We start from the raw sequence: 21,479 nt of genomic DNA, 5'->3' as shown, positions 1-21,479 counted from the left end.
CCTGTGTGTGAATGTATGTGGCTGTATGGATGTGAAGCAGGGTACTGCTGGAAATGGTCAAGCATCCAAAGCAGCAGCAAACAACAACAACAACAAGATCTTACTGTACTGTGCATTGGTACCTTAATAACAAACCAATAGGGACGGGGGCAAGGGGGGTGTATAAACAAAATTCAATATATTGCAATACGACAATATGACATGTTTGTGGGGCAGGAAACAAAATAATTGTGTGCTTTATTCTCTTTATAGTAATCATATATTAGATGGCTTGTTCATCACAATTTAACAAGTGCTCTATCCAAATTATATTATTTGCACTTTGTAATGACATTTCTAAATTGTTTCTAATGAGCCAACTGCCATTGCTAGAAAGTTTTGTGGCTCAGAAATAAACTGAATTCCGCACAGTTATACTTTGTTGTCACTGAACTTTATTACGTTGTATCGTGAATGTATCAAATTGTGTATCAAATCGTATTGTGAGATACAGTAACATAACTGTATCCTAAGTCGGTTACTATTACCCTGAGTCGCTCATATCCGGTCTGACACAGTTTCCGGTCTTTTGTGAGGACATTCATTTCAGCGAATGTGAGCTAGTGAATCTACATCAAATTTCATATGAATTTAAATTTAAATGTCCAAATAGATTATGAACGTGATTTCATGAGAGAAGGCCATATGACGCGCTTGGGCGACGTCCGACAATCGATTGCTAATGCCTTAACTGCATTATTTACGTTAGCATAACGTCAGGTGACTGACTCAGGGTTAGCCTAGCGTGATGCTAAATGACCGGCGTTATCGCCCTTTCACCCTGCAAGACAAATCTAAAGTAGCCTGATTAAAACGATATGTCGCTAGAAAGATAAGAAGTTATACTTGACCTTTCCACCATTAAACTGGTTGTCAACTTTTGTAAACATTACATGGTCATAACAGTATCTAACACTGCTGACCGATGATAATAGCAGCAAAAGTGTCGGATTTAGGAAACACTTCCACGAAGCATCCTTGTTGCAATCCAACCGACTTTTCCCGCTGTCTGTGTCTCCCTCCAGGGGGAGTTTTCCCTGAGGATTTCTCCATCCTGTTTACCATCAAGCCCAAGGCTGGCCTCCAGTCCTTCCTGCTGTCTGTGTACAACCAGCAGGGCATCCAGCAGCTGGGGGTGGAGGTAGGCCGTGCCCCCGTCTTCCTGTACGAGGACCAACATGGCAAACCTGCTCCCGAGGAGTACCCCCTGTTCCGCTCCCTCAACCTGGCTGACGGCAAGTAAGTGCTTTTGCCTCCTTGGTTGTCTGTGTGCGCTGCTATCCCACTGTGCAGCCAGATTAAAGGAGAGGTTCACCCATAAACTACAATTTAGTCGTTATCAACTCACCCCCATGCCGGTGGACGTCGGGCAAAGTTTTTCAGTCCACAAAACATTTGTGGAGTCACAACATTCTCCTAAAACAATTGAAGTAAATGGTGACCAACTTTCAAACCTAAAAGAAAAGCCTCCATGCTGTTTGTCTGGTGTAATCCAAGTTTCCAGAAGCCCTGAGATGCCAAGTTGACTTAAAAAGACGTCATTTTTACACCCTGTTTTTAGCTGAAATGTTCACTGTAGCCATGAGCTGAAAGTTCATGGCACTTTCAGTTCCACTTTCAGTTCATGGCTACAGTGAACATTTCAGCTAAAAACAGGGTGTAAATGACGTCCTTTCAAGTCAACTTGGCATTCCGGGGCTTCTGGAGACTTGGATTACACCAGGCGAGCATTGACTGAATTTTCATTTTGGCTGAACTGTTCCTTTAACTCATTTTCTCTGTTGAATGGTGATGTTTGATGTTTGTTGTGAAGCTTGTACGATTGGCTCAAGATCTAAGCTACACATTTCAACGATTATCTCAAACAATTTACCGTGAGTTATATAGGTTATATATCATGTTAAACAAACAAAACAACTCGACTTGACTCATTTTCTCATGCGCTCAGAAATGTACTTAGTGCCTCTCTAGCATAGCAAACTGACAAATAGCACTGATGATTTATGATCATCATGTTTGTTCAGTAATTAATACCATATGGAACATGTCAGACAGTAATGGCAAATCGATTATTGGCAACGGTTTGATGACAGTCTTTTCTTTCCTAGATTATTTACAGCAATGGGATACTGATGTGCAGTAATGGACTGGATCTTCACAAATCACATAGCTGTTCAATGAAGTTAATATTAAAAATGTTTTTGAAGTTGCCTCATCTATTTGAATAAATGTTAACTAAACAGAAATTTCTTGAAAAGGACTCCATGGGGCTCCATGGGGTATCGTATCTCTGTAATTAATTAAAAAAGAAAACATATGTGTGTATATGTGTAGTAAAGATACTTCTGTTTGTTGCCAATATATCCAATTTGTACTCGAGTACAATCACAATAATTTCTCTCCAGATGCCTCATTTAAAACACAGAGTTTAGTTTGTGACCAAACCCAAACCAAGGCTGTGATTTGTGAAAATCATGAGGTTCAATCCCCGGGACCGGCAGGATAAATCTGGTTGTGGAAAGTGAAAAGGCAGTGTTTGCCCTCCCTCATTATCACCACTGAGGTGCCCTTGAGCAAGGCCCTTAACCCCAACTGCTCCAGGGGAGTTGCTCAGTGGCCAGCAGATCAGACTGTGGTTGTACTGGTCAGCTTCCAGGTATGAATGTGTGTGTGTGAATGTGAACAGAGCATGCCTAAAAAAGAGAGCATTGCTCTCAGTGAAACTCCCTCTGTATAAATAGGGGGGTGGGCTGAGAAAAAAGGGAAAAAACAATATAAATTACAAACCTAAGCAATTTTTCTTTATATATACTCCAAGGTATACAGTATAATACACCTTGGAGTAAGCCACTACTGGTAAGCCACTCCTGTACAGTATATAGACATACTGCACCACTCTTTTTTATAGCAGCTCTATTAGGTCACTCTGCCGGTCAGTCAGTCAGACGGTCGGTCGGTCCACAAAAAGTTCACCACCCTTTAGCGGCAACAATTTTGGCTCTAGGAGGCTGAAATTTGGCATGGAGGTCAAGTGTGTGTGTGTGCACGCGCGCACACACATAGCTGCCCCTGCCATAAGGTCTAAGGCTGCCCCTGCCACAGAGCTGCCCCTGCCATAAGGTCTAAGGCTGCCCCTGCCACAGAGCTGGTCCTGCCATCCTGCATTTCTGAAATTGGCACATGTGGTCATAGCTATTGCGAATTGGCGCTTGTTGAAGAATGAGGGGAACACTGTCTTTACTGACGCCCTGCTTTGCTCCTGTGCAGATGGCATCGTGTGGCCATCAGCGTGGAGAAGAAGAGCGTCACCATCATTGTGGACTGTAAGAAGAAGCTGACCAGGCCGCTCGGCAGAAGCGACCAGGCCGTCATCAACACAGAAGGCATCACTGTCTTTGGCACCAGGATCCTGGATGAGGAAGTCTTTGAGGTAAGGTCGAGTTCCTTCTCCTCTGGTTTGAGGTGACAGCGTTTTGAATTACTTTCATAATATTTGACTGTATTACTAATGGATAGAACTTGTATGCAGCCCTTTTCAGCCTGTCGATGACTTTTGCATGTGGCGGCCATATAAAAGTGGGTCTGGGAAGTGTAAAAAGATACAGCGTGATGCATCTCTCACGTCGTTTGAAAGTCATAAAAGAAAGAAGGCTTTATAAAGGTGTCTACATCATTTACACAGGAGTGTCTTTCTCTGTGTATTTAACTTATTTCGCAGCTGGGTTGAAGTAATAATGTTACTTTGAATGAGTTTCCTCGTTTGTTCAGTCATAAGCTGCTCTGCTTGGATCAGCTGGGCGCCTGAGATTTATCCGAGTGTACCTGGATAAATATGCTCGTAATTGGAACCATATGGTGGGTCGGAAACTCAATGAATTTCATTTAGCATTGTTCAAAGCAACAATTCAAGTGTCTAATGTTTAATGTCTAAATGCCCAACGGATAGACATTTTATTCGCCTTCCATTAGATTTCATAAATGGTAAATTTGTATGGACCTGAACAACAATATTGGCTTTGTATGCTTGGCCAGAGACATGGGCGAAGTCTGTGGAAAGGCTGCTTGCGCACTGAGTGCTTCAAATTGCTCTTTTTATCCTCAACAGTAGTTGGATTTGTTTGAATGGTGGACGTAATAAAGGAAAATCCAGACTGATTTCTAATAGGCTTCAGTTGTTCACAGTGTACATTGTTTGGGATGCATGAATGGTGCCTCTCTCCGTTAGGCGATTTCACTTTATTCCCTCTAATAGCCCTGACTATCAGGGATTGACCGCTCAGCGTGGGGGTCACTGAGTGGAGACGGCCATTGCATTATGACATGCTAGCAGTGTTTAGTGCAGGTAGCATTGGGCTCAGTGGAAAATGTGAGTTGCACGCTAAAAGACAATAGGCTCTCTTTGATGTCTGCATGTGGAATGCTTGCTAAGTAGAACAGCCTGCTCAATGCTTATTGCCTGCAGGTCAAAGAGGACTTTTAACAGAGGAGCCACTTGAAGATGGGACCCCTCTCTTCTCCACTGCTGGGTCTCCTTGACAAGCAGATCTGAATGCTAGATAATGACGCTAAAACCATGTGGACAAGGGGAGGTCACCATGAGGACAGCCTAGTTCTCCTTATTTTTCCATATTTTTGTGCGCAATTACATTTCCACGCTATTATGAGAATCTGGTGATTACAATCCGTTTAGACATACAGCTGTTGTCTAGCATGACTACAGCACACAGCTGTACCAAGTCACCCCCCCTCCTAAATATTTTTGGATAAACAATATTAACCAACAGCAAGGAGTGAATTAGGGTCAGAGCCACAGTGCCTTGATAATAGCAGCAACAAAACATTTGCAGAATTATGAATTATAAACAAGACGCGTTAGGAAAGGAATGGAGAGCTGAGGAGAGCTGGGGTAGAAAGGATTTCTTTCAGTGGCAGCATAGCACTTTCACAATGGATATTTTTAATGCTGGTCTCAGGCCAGCGTCTGGCTTTTGTGGGTGTTCTTTTGTTTGAACGTATATTAAACTAAATGGAGTTGAATTACAGAGCAATTTGTTCTCTTCTCTTTTTAGAAACCTGGAGAAGAGAAAACGATTTTGTTTGTCCCGAGGGTAGAGGCTGTTCGCACATTCAAAGGTGGTTTTAATCAGACTATCACCCACTAGCAAATGCTGTGGTGGCCCGAGCAGCAAGTATGCAGACATGTCTTCTTCCACTGTAATTATTTCCACTTCAACTTTAATGGCTTTGCTTTGTTGATTGCAAACTGGATATTTGTAAGCAAGCTGCACACTAATGACAAAAAGCCGTGGTGTCCATGAGTAACTGTCTGTCTGCTTTGCTCAATGACATTTATTTGGTTCAATGTGCTTAAAGGAGCATACGTTGGCTTTCATTCTACAGCTGTATTTGAAAACAGTCAGTATAGCTTGGAGGCTATACATGATTTTGGCAAATTGCTGGCGACATTATCTATATAGCAAACACATTTCGATAATTTGAAGCATGTTTGCTATCAGGTTATTGTGGCCAGTTTGCCAAATGCCCTATGTGATTGTGTATATATTCTGTACAGTATATGCAACTAAAATCATGGCTTAAATGTAACTTTTATAACTCCTTGTGATTCTTAGGATTATTATTATTGAAGACAGTTGCGTTTTATTATGCACTGTAGGCGATTAGAGCCACGTTGCATGCATTTGACACGCCATTTTCATTGCAACGTTATCCTTATTTAATACAAAAAGAATTTTGTTTGGTCTTTGAGAATATTGGACGTAGTGCATTTTTTATATAATCCAATCCTTTTGATTAGCAAAAGATAGACGGGTCATAGAAGTTGAAGACTCTCCGTTGAAGAGCGCCACCTGCCCCTGGGAGGTTTGGCTCGGTCATGCTGTGGATGTGGAAGATGCTCTGATAGTTTGGAATATAATATTATTTTGCACACAATGTGACTGGAACATCTTGCTATTCGTATACTCTAATAGTACTAATAGAACAGATAGATTGAGCCAAGGAATCTGATTGGTCAAAGATACTTTCCATCTGTGTTGATAATTCTTGCAATGCAGTGGATATCACCTAATAGTGAGACCATACAGTAACTACCAATACCCTACAGGCTACTTTGTAGCAAAGTAGTTGAGCAAAAAGTGGAGGCTTTCCAGTTCAAACTGGCCTGATTGGAAGGATTTTAGTGATTGTTTAATGAGGAGAGCCAATCAGAACCAGGTCCAGTTGTGATGCGTTGACTGGGGTTTGCCTGAAACTCCCTGGAAAAAAGGGTGGAATTGTGGAAATGCAATAACTTTAAAATCCAACCACTCAAACAAAATGTATTCATTAAACATCTTTAATATGTATATAAATAGAGGAAAGTATGAATTCTGATAAAGTGGGACCTTTAAACAGAAGAAATATGTGCCATAGACTCATTCAGTGCAGAACATTGGAAAACTGATGCGCCAAGAAGCAAAACTAGAGACGTTTGGCCTGTCTGCCCTTGACTCATCAGTAGATTCATCATCTACAGTTATGATCAGCTTTCTGAGACGTAATGGATCGAGAAATCATAGTTATTTAGCATCAAGCAAGCTTGAGCTTCAGAGCTGCAGAAGCCCTTCTTAGTGAGGTTGGCTGTGAGCGTTCTCTCTGAAAGTCCTCGGAGCATGCGAGCATATGGCTACCTTACTGCTGGAGAGTGCATAAGCAGGTGTCAAAGCTGGAAGCCGAGGGGAAGAGTGAAGGCTAGGGGGAAAATATGATCAGTGTGCTCAGTCTTGGCTCCAGCCACACAGCTGTTTAAGAGATATGCTCACTGACCGGCTCTTTCTTCTTCTCTGCTTCTCGCTCTCCTTTTTCCTCTTTTTCAATAAAAGCCACAGCATCAATTATGTGAACTGAAATCATCTGCCCCGCTCATTCTTATGGAAATGCTGTGGGGGATCTTTGTATGCGTGGCTGCGTATTATTTCAGCATACTGTATGTGTTTGTATGACTGAGAGAGAGAGAGAGAGAGAGGGAGAGAGAGACAGGCGAAGATAGTTTGTTTATGTGTCTGTCATTACTAGGGACGAGACCATTCCAAAAGTTGTCCCTCAAGCAGGACCGTCTTTGGCAGTGGAGTCTGGCCTCTGATGGGCTCCGAGCCTTGAAGTGAATCATTGTTTATGGTGGAGTTTGGCGGGACGAGCGATGGCTCGACTGTTCCTCGTCTGCCTCCGTCACTTTTCAGCCTGAAGTACCCGTCACAAGAGTGTGTTGCTTATGGCTGTCTAATGGGGATGATGCAGTCATGAGTTCATAGTTGTATGAGTGTTACTGTCACTGAGAAAGATGCTGCGTGTTTGATCTTTTCAACATGGATGTCCTATTTTTCCTTGCCTTAGTAACTAAGAAAAAAAAAAATATATATAGTAAAAAATGTATACGGTACATAAGGAACTAAGGCTTAGTTCCTTATGTATATATTTTTTCTCCCCTTCCCCCTCGTTCCTTCTCTCTTATGACAGTATACCATTACCATGATGTATTTGACCTCAGTGAACTGGTCAATATTTTGCCCACCCCTGTGTCACGTAATGAAATGATTGAGCGTCGCACTGCTCTCAGTGAGACCTTTCAGAACTTCCTGGTATCGTGTCTGTGACCTCTGTGGCCCCCTTGCCCTACAGCATGGAGAAGAACCCCCCACGGATCCGCAGAACTTAAAAGGCTGACTATCCGATTCTCATACGACCTTACAGCACCTACTTAGCCGGTCCACTTTCTCTCAATTGTAGCTGGATGGAAAGCCCTCATCCCTGGTGCCTTGACCAAACATACCATCCTCACTGTATAGGTCCCAGCAGAGCCGTGAAGTAATGGAGCCAAGCTGTGTTGGAGCTTCTTACAAACTGTTGCCCAGGGAAAAGAGATGGCTGGGGATGAAGAGAGGGAGATAGACAGGTGAAGAAAGGGAGGGCAGACAAGCAGGCAGATGCTTCAAACAGTTTGACAGTTTCTATGAGCTACTGTCGGGAAAAAGGCCTTACAGTATATTCGATGGGGTACAAGACATGTGTCTGCGCCCAGTGCTCGAAAAGAAATGTAATCCCCATGCGCTGCCTGACCACAAAGGCTGCATTTAATGAAAGCTGGGAGAAATCTGGATAGAGTTATACATTTTTCCTATTCTCTGCTTCTTGGTTAATTGTTGTCCTTGTATCGTTTTGAATTTCATCGGCTATTTGTTCTTTCAGGTTGATGTGTTCCCCCCCCAGAGTTTGGACAAGCAGGCCTTTTAGATTAGACGCAAGAAAGAAACAAAATAAAGACAACATTTACACACCATTACAAATGTTGCTAATGTTTCAGGTGCTGGGCAGACAAAAGTATTGCGCAGTATAAATTTTAAAAGGGAAAAATACTCATGCCACCCATGATGAATAGTGTGGGAGTAACGCCTCTGGAGCTGTTGATATGCGTCCCTGTGGCCCATGCTTTGGGAGGTTCAGTGTCACAGACAGGTCACAGTGACAGCTTAACATACACTGAACATTGTAACTGCTGGAGGTAGAGGGGGAGTCTTCCACAGACAGGTCACAGTGACAGCTTAACATACACTGAACATTGTAACTGCTGAAGGTAGATGGAGTCTTCCACAGACAGGTCACAGTGACAGCTTAACATACACTGAACAGTGTAACTGCTGGAGGTAGAGGGGGAGTCTTCCACAGACAGGTCACAGTGACAGCTTAACATGCACTGAACATTGTAGCTGCTGAAGGTAGAGGGAGAGTCTTCCACAGACAGATCACAGTGACAGCTTAAAATGCACTGAACATTGTAACTGCTGAAGGTAGATGGAGTCTTCCACAGACAGGTCACAGTGACAGCTTAACATACACTGAACAGTGTAACTGCTGGAGGTAGAGGGGGAGTCTTCCACAGACAGGTCACAGTGACAGCTTAACATGCACTGAACATTGTAGCTGCTGAAGGTAGAGGGAGAGTCTTCCACAGACAGGTCACAGTGACAGCTTAAAATGCACTGAACATTGTAACTGCTGAAGGTAGATGGAGTCTTCCACAGACAGGTCACAGTGACAGCTTAACATACACTGAACATTGTAACTGCTGAAGGTAGATGGAGTCTTCCACAGACAGGTCACAGTGACAGCTTAACATACACTGAACATTGTAACTGCTGGAGGTAGAGGGGGAGTCTTCCACAGACAGGTCACAGTGACAGCTTAACATACACTGAGCATTGTAACTGCTGAAGGTAGAGGGAGAGTCTTCCACAGACAGGTCACAGTGACAGCTTAAAATGCACTGAACATTGTAACTGCTGAAGGTAGATGGAGTCTTCCACAGACAGGTCACAGTGACAGCTTACCATACACTCAACATTGTAACTACTGAAGGTAGAGGGAGAGTCTTCCACAGACAGGTCACAGTGACAGCTTAACAAGCACTGAACATTGTAGCTGCTGAAGGTAGAGGGAGAGTCTTCCACAGACAGGTCACAGTGACAGCTTAACAAGCACTCAACATTGTAGCTGCTGAAGGTAGAGGGAGAGTCTTCCACAGACAAGTGACAGTGACAGCTTAACATACACTGAACATTGTAACTGCTGAAGGTAGAGGGAGAGTCTTCCATAGGCAGGTCACAGACAGTGACAGCTTAACCTTGAACATTGTAACTACTGAAGGTAGAGGGAGAGTCTTCCACAGACAGGTGACAGTGACAGCTTAACATACACTCAACTTTGTAACTACTGAAGGTAGAAGGAGAGTCTTCCACAGACTGGTCACAGTGACAGCTTAACATGCACTCGACATTGTAACTGCTGAAGGTCTTCCACAGACAGGTTACCAGCAGGAGCCCACTTTAGTTCAGCCTGTGTTCTGATTGGTGTCTCAGGGAACATTAAGACCTGTTGTTAAAGCCATAGTAGGCAACATTTTTCTGTAGAAGCACATGTAAATGTATTGGTCTTATTAGCTTAAAGCTCGCAGTGGGGCTGCAATAAAGAGCGTTCCATCCTCCCCAGATGAGACCCAGTAGAGTCATTGTTTTTGCCCAAATTAAATTCTGGTGTCCGGTATGCACTAAACTTCAGCGGGTGAGCGCTCTGTCCAGAGAAAGCTGGACTCCGGTATAAAGCATCACAGGGTTGGTAACGTCAGTGTGCTGTGTGCAGATTACTGGCAGAATAATAATTTCTGGGTATTGAACTTGTTTTCTAATAGTTTTCTTTGGACTGTTCTTTGGAGCAGCCAACATGCAAAGTGCAGCTAACTTTGCTTGCATCCTACCACTAAGCTTTTTTAAGACAACTGTTTAGAGGCAGAAGTTTAGCGACAACTAGTTTCCTAACTTCTAAAATATACAGTAGATTGATGACACAAATACATAATTTGTGATTGTGGTGCCCTGGTTTGTTAAAATTCCACATGTATCCATTTGTGTTTTTGTGGGTGAGTTTACAGATGCCTTGGGCATATTTCCAAATGTGTGTTTCCAGGTGCTTTAATCTCAACCAGCTGTTCCTAAAGGCAAACTGACCTGTACCCCGGCTTATAACTGCACCTGGACACAGACCATGTAATTACATACTTACAGTACATGTTGTGCATACACTGGTCGAAAATGTGTAGCACTTGTGTACAATGGAGAGGATATTTTTCCATGCAAGATATTACTTTCATCTGCACATTATAACAATTTTATAGCTTAAAGCTGATAGATCTTGGCCACATTATACTGAAAGACATCATTAAAGTCTGACGTTAATGACTAGATTTGTATTTCTGTAGAGACTCACAAAGTTGTTCCCCACTCTAGTTTTTCATCTCTCCCTTTGGTATTTTGATGTAATTGCAGATTTTATGGATGTGTCTGCTCAATGCACTGCCTAACAAGCCCCATGGTACCTATCGCCTTACTGTGCCAAATGCCAAAGTGTACCACTGGATCTTTTAAAATGGCAGAGGGGCAGCGGGAAGCCAAAATCATGACATCGTGACATCTCTTCAGCATGTAAATCACACATGCTGAAATTTTGAAAGTAAAAACAAACAAACATTTTTTTTTAAGTTTTAAGAGTCCTGGATCCAATATACTGTAAGTGCAGCAAACCTCTGTTTTCCTTATTACTGTTATAATTTTGTAGAGTAACCACACAATGTTTAACTTTGTTTATACCGTCAGAAATTAGTTCAATAAGGGGAGGACGTCAAAAACTCTTTATCATCTTTGATCTGAGGCCAGCGGTAGCGAGCAGCATCTGATCAAAGTTGTGTCTTGGCTTTTGAGGTCAGGTCAGCCATGTGTTTGGGGTGCTAGTGGATGAGGTAATGCACGCTAATCAGCCTATGTCAACTATGTGCTTGATGGGGATCCCCCTGCTGTACCCCTGTCCTTCAGAGGAGCATTCAGAAGATCCCCCTGCTGTAACCCTGTCCTTCAGAGGAGCATTCAGAAGATCCCCCTGCTGTAACCCTGTCCTTCAGAGGAGCATTCAGGAGATCCCCCTGCTGTAACCCTGTCCTTCAGAGGAGCATTCAGAAGATCCCCCTGCTGTAACCCTGTCCTTCAGAGGAGCATTCAGGAGATCCCCCTGCTGTAACCCTGTCCTTCAGAGGAGCATTCAGAAGATCCCCCTGCTGTACCCCTGTCCTTCAGAGGAGCATTCAGAAGATCCCCCTGCTGTACCCCTGTCCTTCAGAGGAGCATTCAGAGGATCCCCCTGCTGTACCCCTGTCCTTCAGAGGAGCAGTCAGGAGATCCCCCTGCTGTACCCCTGTCCTTCAGAGGAGCATTCAGAAGCTCACGCTGGACGTCCCACTAGCGATGCCGTGCCAAGGCTGGATTTTATGGTCTGCTGAGGACTTGTAATATCGCCCACTATTAGGTGATCATCAGCTGAGGCGGCCGTTTGCCAGTTATTTTCCTTCTGTGATTTCTGTTCCCAGAGGGTGGGGGCCGGGCACTGGGAGGGATACTCCGCATATATAGTATAGCACTAGACCTCCAGGTCACCCAGTCCAGGGAAAATCCACCGTTTCCTCTCTGCTGTTTTAGATCTCATAGCTTTAGTTTATCACAGTGGAAATCTGCAAGCTTGAGTTACAAAAACATACCTATATATGTACAGTATTGTGCTCGCTTCTACTACTATTGCACTCGTTTTCGATCTAAAAACAACGTCAAGAAGAACCGGACAGACAAACCCGTTTTTATTGTCACATGACACCCGTTGAACAACACACGCATGTGGCCAGCCACACACACACACACACACACACACACACACACACACACACACACACACACACACACACACACACACACACACACACACACACACACACACACACACACACACACACACACTCATGCTGACGGTGGCCGGTGACTGCATAGATCCCATCCAGGCTTGTCCTTACTGTGGGGGGGGGGGGGGGGGGGGGGGGCAGGCCAGGAGCAGTGGGCAGCTTTCAGTGTACAGCGCCCGGGGACCAACTTTCATCTTCATCAACTCGTCGCTAGTCAGGTTACGATCTTCTGCATGCTTTTAGTGGGGGTCCATACCGATGTTGTATGGAGGAAACCCCAGGGGAGCAACATGAAAAACTACACAGAAAGGCCCTTTTCACGAGATATACCACCTGGGCACCAGGCACCGAAGGCATGGGGAGACATACCCACGCCAACAGCCTCCCAGGGGGGAAATGAACCCCGGACCTTCTTGCTGTGAGGCGCGAGCATAACCACTGCGCCACTGTGCCCCTTTGAAGTATTTGCATACTCTGAAATGGGTGTGCCTCTGGTGTGAAGCATCCAGATAGATCAGGGATTCATTGATGAGTCATGGCTCTGTTTTCTTCTCTTTACTTTGATCCTCCCGTCTATTATGCCGTTTGTCTGTTTTTCTGCCTGTTAAATGGTTGTTGTTATTGTATGAGATTAGGGTTAACATGTGTTGTGTGCCGCATATGTATTTACACACACGTGCACACCATACACAGGCCCATTACTAGATTGATTGTAGTGCCGCTGATGATTTAACCCAGTGTGTGTGTGCCAGGAGGACGCAGCAGAGCCAGGTCCATGGCCAGGATGCTGCTGTAGATCATTCCTGGAATCTTGAGGAGGAACCTCAACATGATGCCAGAGAGATGTGCTATACAGCCCAGACAATAACATCAACAAAAGCACTGAGATGCAGACGAGGGAGACACAGAGGGGAAGGGAAGTGATGAGGCAGAGGTTGACTGACTTATTCACTGACTGACTGACTGCCTGCCTGACTGACTGCCTGCCTGACTGACTGACTGACTGACTGACTGACTGCCTGCCTGACTATTTGCATAGGCCCTCACAATGTTTCTTCCCCCTTTCCCCCTACAAAGATAGGTGTTTTTTTTAGAGGGTGGGGGGGACTCTTTCCGTTGCATGCATCTAGAGATGATCCTGGCATTCAAAGAGTGGCCATGCTTCATCTTGTGGCTGACACAGGTAGTCTAGCAGCAGAGGCCCTCAGATTTTGACGTACCCCTACCTGACGACTTCCTGCTAGACTAGGGATACATTAGCTAGATTCTTTGGTTGCTGGTAGTTCAGCTTAAGGTTAGGTTAGATTAGGTTGACTGTCTGTGTTTTCTTGTTCTGTGCTCTCTCTCTCTCTTCTCTTCTCCCTTGCTTCACTCTCTACTCTCTCTCGTCTCCTTTCTCCCTCTCTCCTCTCTCCTCTTCCCTACAGTATCTTCCCTCTCTTGCTGTGCTTGTTTCTTTTCTTCATATATGCTTTATATAAGATACGTTGTTCAATTCTGTTTATTGATTGTGGTTAGCTAGACCTGCAGTAGCTAGACACATTCTCTGGAAAAGTGCTTTCTCACTGGGAACGATTCCTTTCGTTCCATTTCGTTCCATGCCCGAGTACGATTGCCCCCCACTCTCCCCCGCTGGTCAGCTTTCATATTACTTTTCACATTTTTTTTTTTTCTACGTTCCGTTCCTGAGCACGGAACACTTGCAGAGTACACTTGCGTCATCAACTAAGCCTGGAGTGTATATCCTCCTCGCCCGTGTGTTGTCTACGTGGTTGGTACGGTTGGCGTTCACATTTGCAAGTGTTCCATCCCCGGGAATGCCAAAGCGTTCCCAGGACCACGTTTTCAAGTGGACCCTGTCACGGTACGCTGTTCCGCGCCCGGGTCCCCGGTGAGAAAGCGCCTAAGGTCCTCTGAGACATGCTTGTGAATTAGGGCTATACAAATAAACCTTGACTTGACTTGACTTGACTGACTGACTGACTCACAAAATGAGCTAAGCAAATGACTGAATGAAGAGTTACATTATACAGATAGGAAGGCAGCGAGAAGGAAGCAGTCTGAAGTCTCACCATCCTAAATGTGATGCAGCCACACTACCTTCTTTTAACTGAGAATAGCTGTCTCCACTCTGCCTGTGACTTTGGAGCCACTCATCCTAAACTATAGAAGGGACATCTGCAGAGGCAATCAGTGAATACTATCTGCATGTCATTAGTTTGAGACCTTCCGTTTGTCATTTCGCTTTTTTTGAGCATGGTAGCAGGAGGTGCATGCATTGCACAGACAGAAAAAAAAGAAGTTTGCATCCAGTGAAAAGTGTGGCAAAGTTTTTGTGACTTAAGTAGCCTAAATGATGCTATTACTGTAATAGTTGGTGGATTGGGGCTCACCGAGTAGCATGCGAGTGTAGAGTCCATTCATAAACTGTATTTATGTTGATGTCAACTGGTTGTCATTGAGTTTGGGTTGTCCCTGTTGAGATTTATTGGTCACATATGATGCGAGCATTGGAATATCTAATGGCTTCCAGAGGCTTAAGCCTGTGCAGATGTCGTCGCCCTCCTGTAATTGAATGTAATCTGCATGGATGTGTTTCCTCTTTCGGGGCCACCCTGCTCGCGCCCCCCCCCCCCCCCCCCCCCCCCCCCCCCCTTCGGCCAATGTACACAGCACTTAAGTTATTTCCCCATTCATTCATCCCCTTTGTTGCTTCTTCCAGGTGCATTTGGGAAAGAATTGTCCCGCCCCCGCCACCCCCTCTGAGGCAGACCTCGGGTCAGCTGAGGTACCCCTGTGGTTGAATGGTACTGTTAACGTGCTCCACATCAGTGGCATAGAGTAGTTCCTGGTTTTGGAAATTCCTTGGGAGACGATCATGCGAAAAGGGCCCTTGGCCGATAGAGGGGCGGGAGCGGGGGATCTAATTTCCTTTTCCAAAAGCTCATGAAAAACAGACGGCCTCAGATATTTCACATAAGTACAGACTTTGGTTATTTATCTTCCCATTCCTACAGTGGTAAAGAGGGACGCACGCGGCTGGGAAACGGGAATTGCCATCCCTAATAGCAGAGGGGACGGTACAAGAGTTCTTTTTGAAAGGCTTATAGATGCCCTCTTTGCCTTATTCCTAATGTGCACGCACACGCAGACACACACACGCACGCACGCACGCACGTGTACACACACACACGCACACACACACACACACACACACACACACACATAACACACACACCTTTCTTTTCTTTTCCTGCGTTTGCATTTGAATCGGCATTTTTGTACGTCAGTGAGTGAGTGATCTCAGCCAGACGTCAGTGTGAGTGAGTGGTCTCAGACAGAGAGGAAAACCACCACGATGGTCTGGTTCTTTCCTTTAAGGCTGGGAATATACAATATCCTCTGTATTGTTTGTCACATTTAATCTTCACCAAGCTGACGCAAAGACCGTCTGTCTGTCTGGGAAAGTGAGAATGGGCCCACGTCCTGGAAATGCACATTTGGTTTATATCAGCAATCAGATGTGGACAGAAAACAGTCTGTACTTACATCCGCACCAATAACACCTTTTTTGCGTTCCTTCTTGCAGGGGCACTTTTATAGACAGACATGTCGTTATTTTGTTCCATTGCCCAGTGAGATTATAGTAACCACTGAGCTGAAGAGACATCTCTCAGCCACCCAGTAACACAGTGTCTCTGGAGAGAAGCTGTCTCATTGTATCCCGACACAGCCGGAGAGGTGTGGTGACAGCGGCTTGTGTTGACAACGTCTCTTCTTCTTCTTCTTCTTCTTCTTCTTCTTCCAGGGTGACATCCAGCAGCTGCTGATCGTGGAAGACCCCCGGGCGGCCTATGACTACTGTGAACACTACAGCCCCGACTGTGAAACCCCCAGCCACCACGACACCCCCCAGGCTCAGGAACCCGAGGATGCGGTCAGTATCTGGACGGGGGGAATAGTTGTAGGGGGGGAGAGGGAGGGAGAGATGGCGGGAGGAGGGGGAATGTTTGAGATGTTAACAGGGATTGGAAAAGAGGCCAAGGGGGACATAGGTAGAAGTTAGGAAGCAAAAGACAGAAGAGAGTGGGGAAAGAGAGGGGTTGGGTAGACAAAACCAAAGGCTGGTTTCACACCGGCGACCCAAGCCTTGCCTATGCCTTGCCTTTACCCACGCTTTTTAATAGGCGTCCGTTTTAGTCAACGAGGCTGTGTACACCGGACGCCTGAGCGTGAACCCTGCGTGTACCCACGCCTTGCCTGTGGCCTTGCCGATTTTATCGAATAGGCGAGAGTTCTATTTTCACGCCGACAAGGCGCGTGCAGGCAGGCTTTTCTGTCAAGCCATGAAAGAAAAACGCGACAATATCCGTGGGAACTGGCAAAGTCAACTGAATTTCAAAATAAAATGGAGTTTCTACAACAGTATTGAGCAGAGAGAGAGAGCGAGAGAGAGATTGACGGGTGGCTATCACGTGGGGCTTTCTCCCTGTCGGCAAACAAATCTTCATGAGAGAGAATAGCGACCGAAGAAGCAAGATGGACAATGTTGTTGTGCCAGCACATATTCTTGCAAGATCACCTCTCTAAAATGTCCGACTATAGTCAGACCTGGTTATACATATCCAGCATCAATAGAACATTAAATATATCAGATTTATTTTACCTAGAGGCTACCCATGACAATTCTGGACAACACGTGAAAAATACAGTCGGGAGAGAGGAGAGGCGCTTGTGACTCGGCTCCAGGTTCGGCGTGCAAAAGGCGTGCGGTGTGATCGCAAAAGCGTGTAACAGGTTCACGCCCAGCTCGGCGTAGGCGTGGGTTGAGGCAAGGCAAGGCGTGGGTCGTCGGTGTGAAACAAGCCAAAGACAGAGAAAACGAAAAGAAAATGGTCAAGCAGTGACTGACTGAGTTGGACTGAAATAGTGACAGGGACTGGTGTTTTGGGTAACAAGTAGGCAAATATTATTTTTCATTTTTATTTACGGAAATATGAAAGTGCGGATTGTAAGCTTTTAAATCATGTGTCATACACTGAAATCTGAAAAGAATTGAAGAAGATATGCTTATTTGAATGTTCCTACTCTGAAAAGCAACATTCAGAGAAAATCGCAGTGAAAGTTGGTGAACAAGCTTAGTTTGCGAACTGATTATATGTGTAGTTTTGTTGTGTTCCTAAACTGTTGTTTGTTAAATTGAGTGAAAATTGAGTGAAGATTTCACAGTTACCTACCGGTACTTGTTAGTCCTTCCACCAGACCATGTCACAAAGGGTAGGAGGGTTAGGGGGAGGGAAGGTAGAAAGGCACAGAGGAATGGACTGGGGGGTAGGTGATATGGACTGGGGGGTAGGTGATATGGACGGGCGGTAGGTGATATGGACTGGGCGGTAGGTGCTATGGACTGGGGGGTAGGTGATATGGACTGGGGGGTAGGTGATATGGACTGGGGGGTAGGTGATATGGACTGGGGGGTAGGTGATATGGACTGGGGGGTAGGTGATATGGACTGGGCGGTAGGTGATATGGACTGGGGGGTAGGTGCTATGGACTGGGGGTAGGTGCTATGGACTGGGGGGTAGGTGATATGGACTGGGGGCTAGGTGATATGGACTGGGGGGTAGGTGATATGGACTGGGGGGTAGGTGCTATGGACTGGGGGGTAGGTGATATGGACTGGGGGGTAGGTGCTATGGACTGGGGCTAGGTGATATGGACTGGGGGGTAGGTGATATGGACTGGGGGCTAGGTGATATGGACTGGGGGCTAGGTGATATGGACTGGGGGGTAGGTGATATGGACTGGGGGGTAGGTGCTATGGACTGGGGGGTAGGTGATATGGACTGGGGGGTAGGTGCTATGGACTGGGGCTAGGTGATATGGACTGGGGGGTAGGTGATATGGACTGGGGGCTAGGTGATATGGACTGGGGGGTAGGTGCTATGGACTGGGGGGTAGGCGATATGGAATGGGGGGGGGGGGTAGGTGATATGGACTGGGGGGTAGGTGATATGGACTGGGGGCTAGGTGATATGGACTGGGGGGTAGGTGATATGGACTGGGGGGTAGGTGATATGGACTGGGGGCTAGGTGATATGGACTGGGGGGTAGGTGATATGGACTGGGGGGTAGGTGCTATGGACTGGGGGGTAGGTGATATGGACTGGGGGGTAGGTGCTATGGACTGGGGCTAGGTGATATGGACTGGGGGGTAGGTGATATGGACTGGGGGCTAGGTGATATGGACTGGGGGGTAGGTGCTATGGACTGGGGGGTAGGCGATATGGAATGGGGGGGGGGGGGTAGGTGATATGGACTGGGGGGTAGGTGATATGGACTGGGGGCTAGGTGATATGGACTGGGGGGTAGGTGATATGGACTGGGGGCTAGGTGATATGGACTGGGGGCTAGGTGATATGGACTGGGGGGTAGGTGATATGGACTGGGGGGTAGGTGCTATGGACTGGGGGGTAGGTGATATGGACTGGGGGGTAGGTGCTATGGACTGGGGCTAGGTGATATGGACTGGGGGGTAGGTGATATGGACTGGGGGCTAGGTGATATGGACTGGGGGGTAGGTGCTATGGACTGGGGGGTAGGCGATATGGAATGGGGGGGGGGGGGGTAGGTGATATGGACTGGGGGCTAGGTGATATGGACTGGGGGGTAGGTGATATGGACTGGGGGCTAGGTGATATGGACTGGGGGGGTAGGCGATATGGACTGGGGGCTAGGTGATATGGACTGGGGGGTAGGTGATATGGACTGGGGGGTAGGTGATATGGACTGGGGGGTAGGTGATATGGACTGGGGGGTAGGTGCTATGGACTGGGGGGTAGGTGATATGGACTGGGGGGTAGGTGATATGGACTGGGGGCTAGGTGATATGGACTGGGGGGTAGGTGATATGGACTGGGGGGTAGGTGATATGGACTGGGGGGTAGGTGATATGGACTGGGGGGTAGGTGCTATGGACTGGGGGGTAGGTGATATGGACTGGGGGGTAGGTGATATGGACTGGGGGGTAGGCGATATGGAATGGGGGGGGGGGGTAGGTGATATGGAATGGTGGGGGGGTAGGTGATATGGACTGGGGGGTAGGTGATATGGACGGGGGGGTAGGTGATATGGACGGGGGGGTACAGTAGGTGATATGGACTGGGGGGGGGGGGGGTAGGTGATATGTGAGATAGTCCAGTCAAACATACCAAAAGCCTCTTAGTCTCCCAGACCTGACATTTTTTCAACACTCTCATAGCATAAACAACACTAGTCTGTGACAGCTGCTAGTAGCAGTGGTAGGTGACACACTGTGTTTAACAGATGTTGTCAGCACAAAAACTTTCTCCGTAAACCTAGTCAGCTTTAAACATTTGCTGCAAACATTTCCTCCCTCCAGTCATAAGTAGTCTGACAGAGACAGATTGACCTTTGACCTTAACCCATTTCTTACTGCATTGTGCATTCCATTGATGGAGACACGCTCACATATCAAAAGTGATTGTTGAGGCTAAACTCATCTGCTGACATTTGAATTGTATTGCCATTGGCTCCAGTGGATCACTTGCCTCTGAAAACCATGTGACTTTGGCCAAATATCCTAATTGAAATACAATGTCTTGTGTTGGGGCCTCTCTTTTTTCTTTTCTTCTTCTTCTTCTTCTTCATTTTTTCTGTTATTTTGTTCGAGCCTTTCTGCAGGCTGACATTTTCCTTCAGTATTTCACTAAATAACTGATGAGCTCACACTGGAAACTTTTCCCTTTTCCCTGCCACGAAGTCTGAGCCCACTTTGGAGTGGCCCCGTGATTTATATCGCTAACGAGTTCTGCAGGCTCTGCCCAGACTCCCAGGGAAATTTAAGCTTTTCCTTCCCTAGCTAGACTCCCAATACCTGGAAAAGCAGACTTTAGATCCGTGGGTCACGCAAAAAATCAAGAGACTCCAACCGATTCTGTGTTTGAAAATACTGGCTGTACAGCGGTGGGTACCGGTCCCGGAAAATGTTGCTTCATCGCCGGGTTGCTCTTCAGCGCCAAGACAAGGAGCTTGTCACTTTGAGAAATAGACAGCAGGGAGCGGTTGCAAGAGCATTGTAAATCCAGTTTATTCATACTGCCAATACCAAACTGTATTTGGAACAGTTTAAAGAATGTTCTTCCACATTCCAGGTAAACAACATCCCCCCATGTTTACAATACCAAACCTTAAAGGGACAGTGTGGGGACCCCAAAATCAAAAATATATAATTTTCCTCTTAGTGCTATTTATCCATCTCGATTGTTTTGGTGTGAGTTGCCCAGTTTTGGAGATTTGGGCCGGTCGTAGAGATGTCTGCCTTCTCTCAATACAATGGAACTGAATGGCAGTCGGCTTGTGGTGCTCAAAGTGCCAAAAAATACATTTGAAATGCTCAAGAGCAATGTCTCTCTCCAGAAGTCATGACCCGGTTACTCAAGATAATCCACAGGCGTTGTTGTGAGCAATTTCATGCAGCAACTATTTTCTTTCTGTGGATTACCACAAGCACCACAAGCACCACAAGCCGAGTGCCATCCAGTTCCATTGTATCGAGAGAAGGCAGACATCTCTACGGCCAATATCTCCAAAACTGGGCAACGCACACCAAAACAATCCAGATGGATAAATAGCACTACAGATAAGAGGGAAATATGTATTTTTTTGATTTTGGGGTGAACTTTCCCTTTAACAATTCTGAAAGAAAAAGAAAAAAACACCTAGCTGACTTCAAACGTATGCAATGTAAGAAAGGTCATGGGGAGGTTCACAGAGCGCGGCTTTGACCTTAGCCTCTGAAGATGCTCCTTGACCTGAATCGCGCGAGGGCTTGCAGTCGACAGCCACATGTCTGCAGTCGAGGTTTAAAGCGGAAGAGGGGGTGATGCAGGAGGAAGGGGGCTGGGGTGGGTGGGATGGTGGGTGCTCTTTTTATGAGCACACTCCAGCTATTTATGCCTTTCATCCATGTCTGTGGTGACGGCCTTCAGCTTTGCCAAGCACTACCGCCCCATAAATCTGTAGAAATCTCTCCCGCTTTCTCCTTACTCCCTCTTTATCTCTCCGTCTCTCTCTCTCTCTCTCCCTCTCT

The 21,479-nt window shown here is 46.1% G+C and overlaps 1 protein-coding gene across 1 annotated transcript in view; it reads left to right on the top strand.

Moving 5' to 3' along the window:
- col11a1b (collagen, type XI, alpha 1b) overlaps positions 1 to 21,479 on the top strand; it is a 117,200-nt gene that overhangs the window by 11,552 nt on the left and 84,169 nt on the right. Inside the window, exons 3-5 of the mRNA XM_083659329.1 lie at positions 1,065 to 1,278; positions 3,307 to 3,469; positions 16,176 to 16,304. Of these exons, the coding sequence (XP_083515455.1) occupies positions 1,065 to 1,278; positions 3,307 to 3,469; positions 16,176 to 16,304 (506 nt within the window). The remainder of the gene's footprint in view (positions 1 to 1,064; positions 1,279 to 3,306; positions 3,470 to 16,175; positions 16,305 to 21,479) is intronic.

Source organism: Poromitra crassiceps (genome assembly GCF_964638095.1).
Source record: "Poromitra crassiceps genome assembly, chromosome: 23".
Taxonomy (NCBI): domain Eukaryota; kingdom Metazoa; phylum Chordata; class Actinopteri; order Beryciformes; family Melamphaidae; genus Poromitra; species Poromitra crassiceps.
The sequence above is the reverse complement of the archived record's forward strand: the minus strand, read 5'-3'. Positions and strand labels throughout refer to the sequence as shown.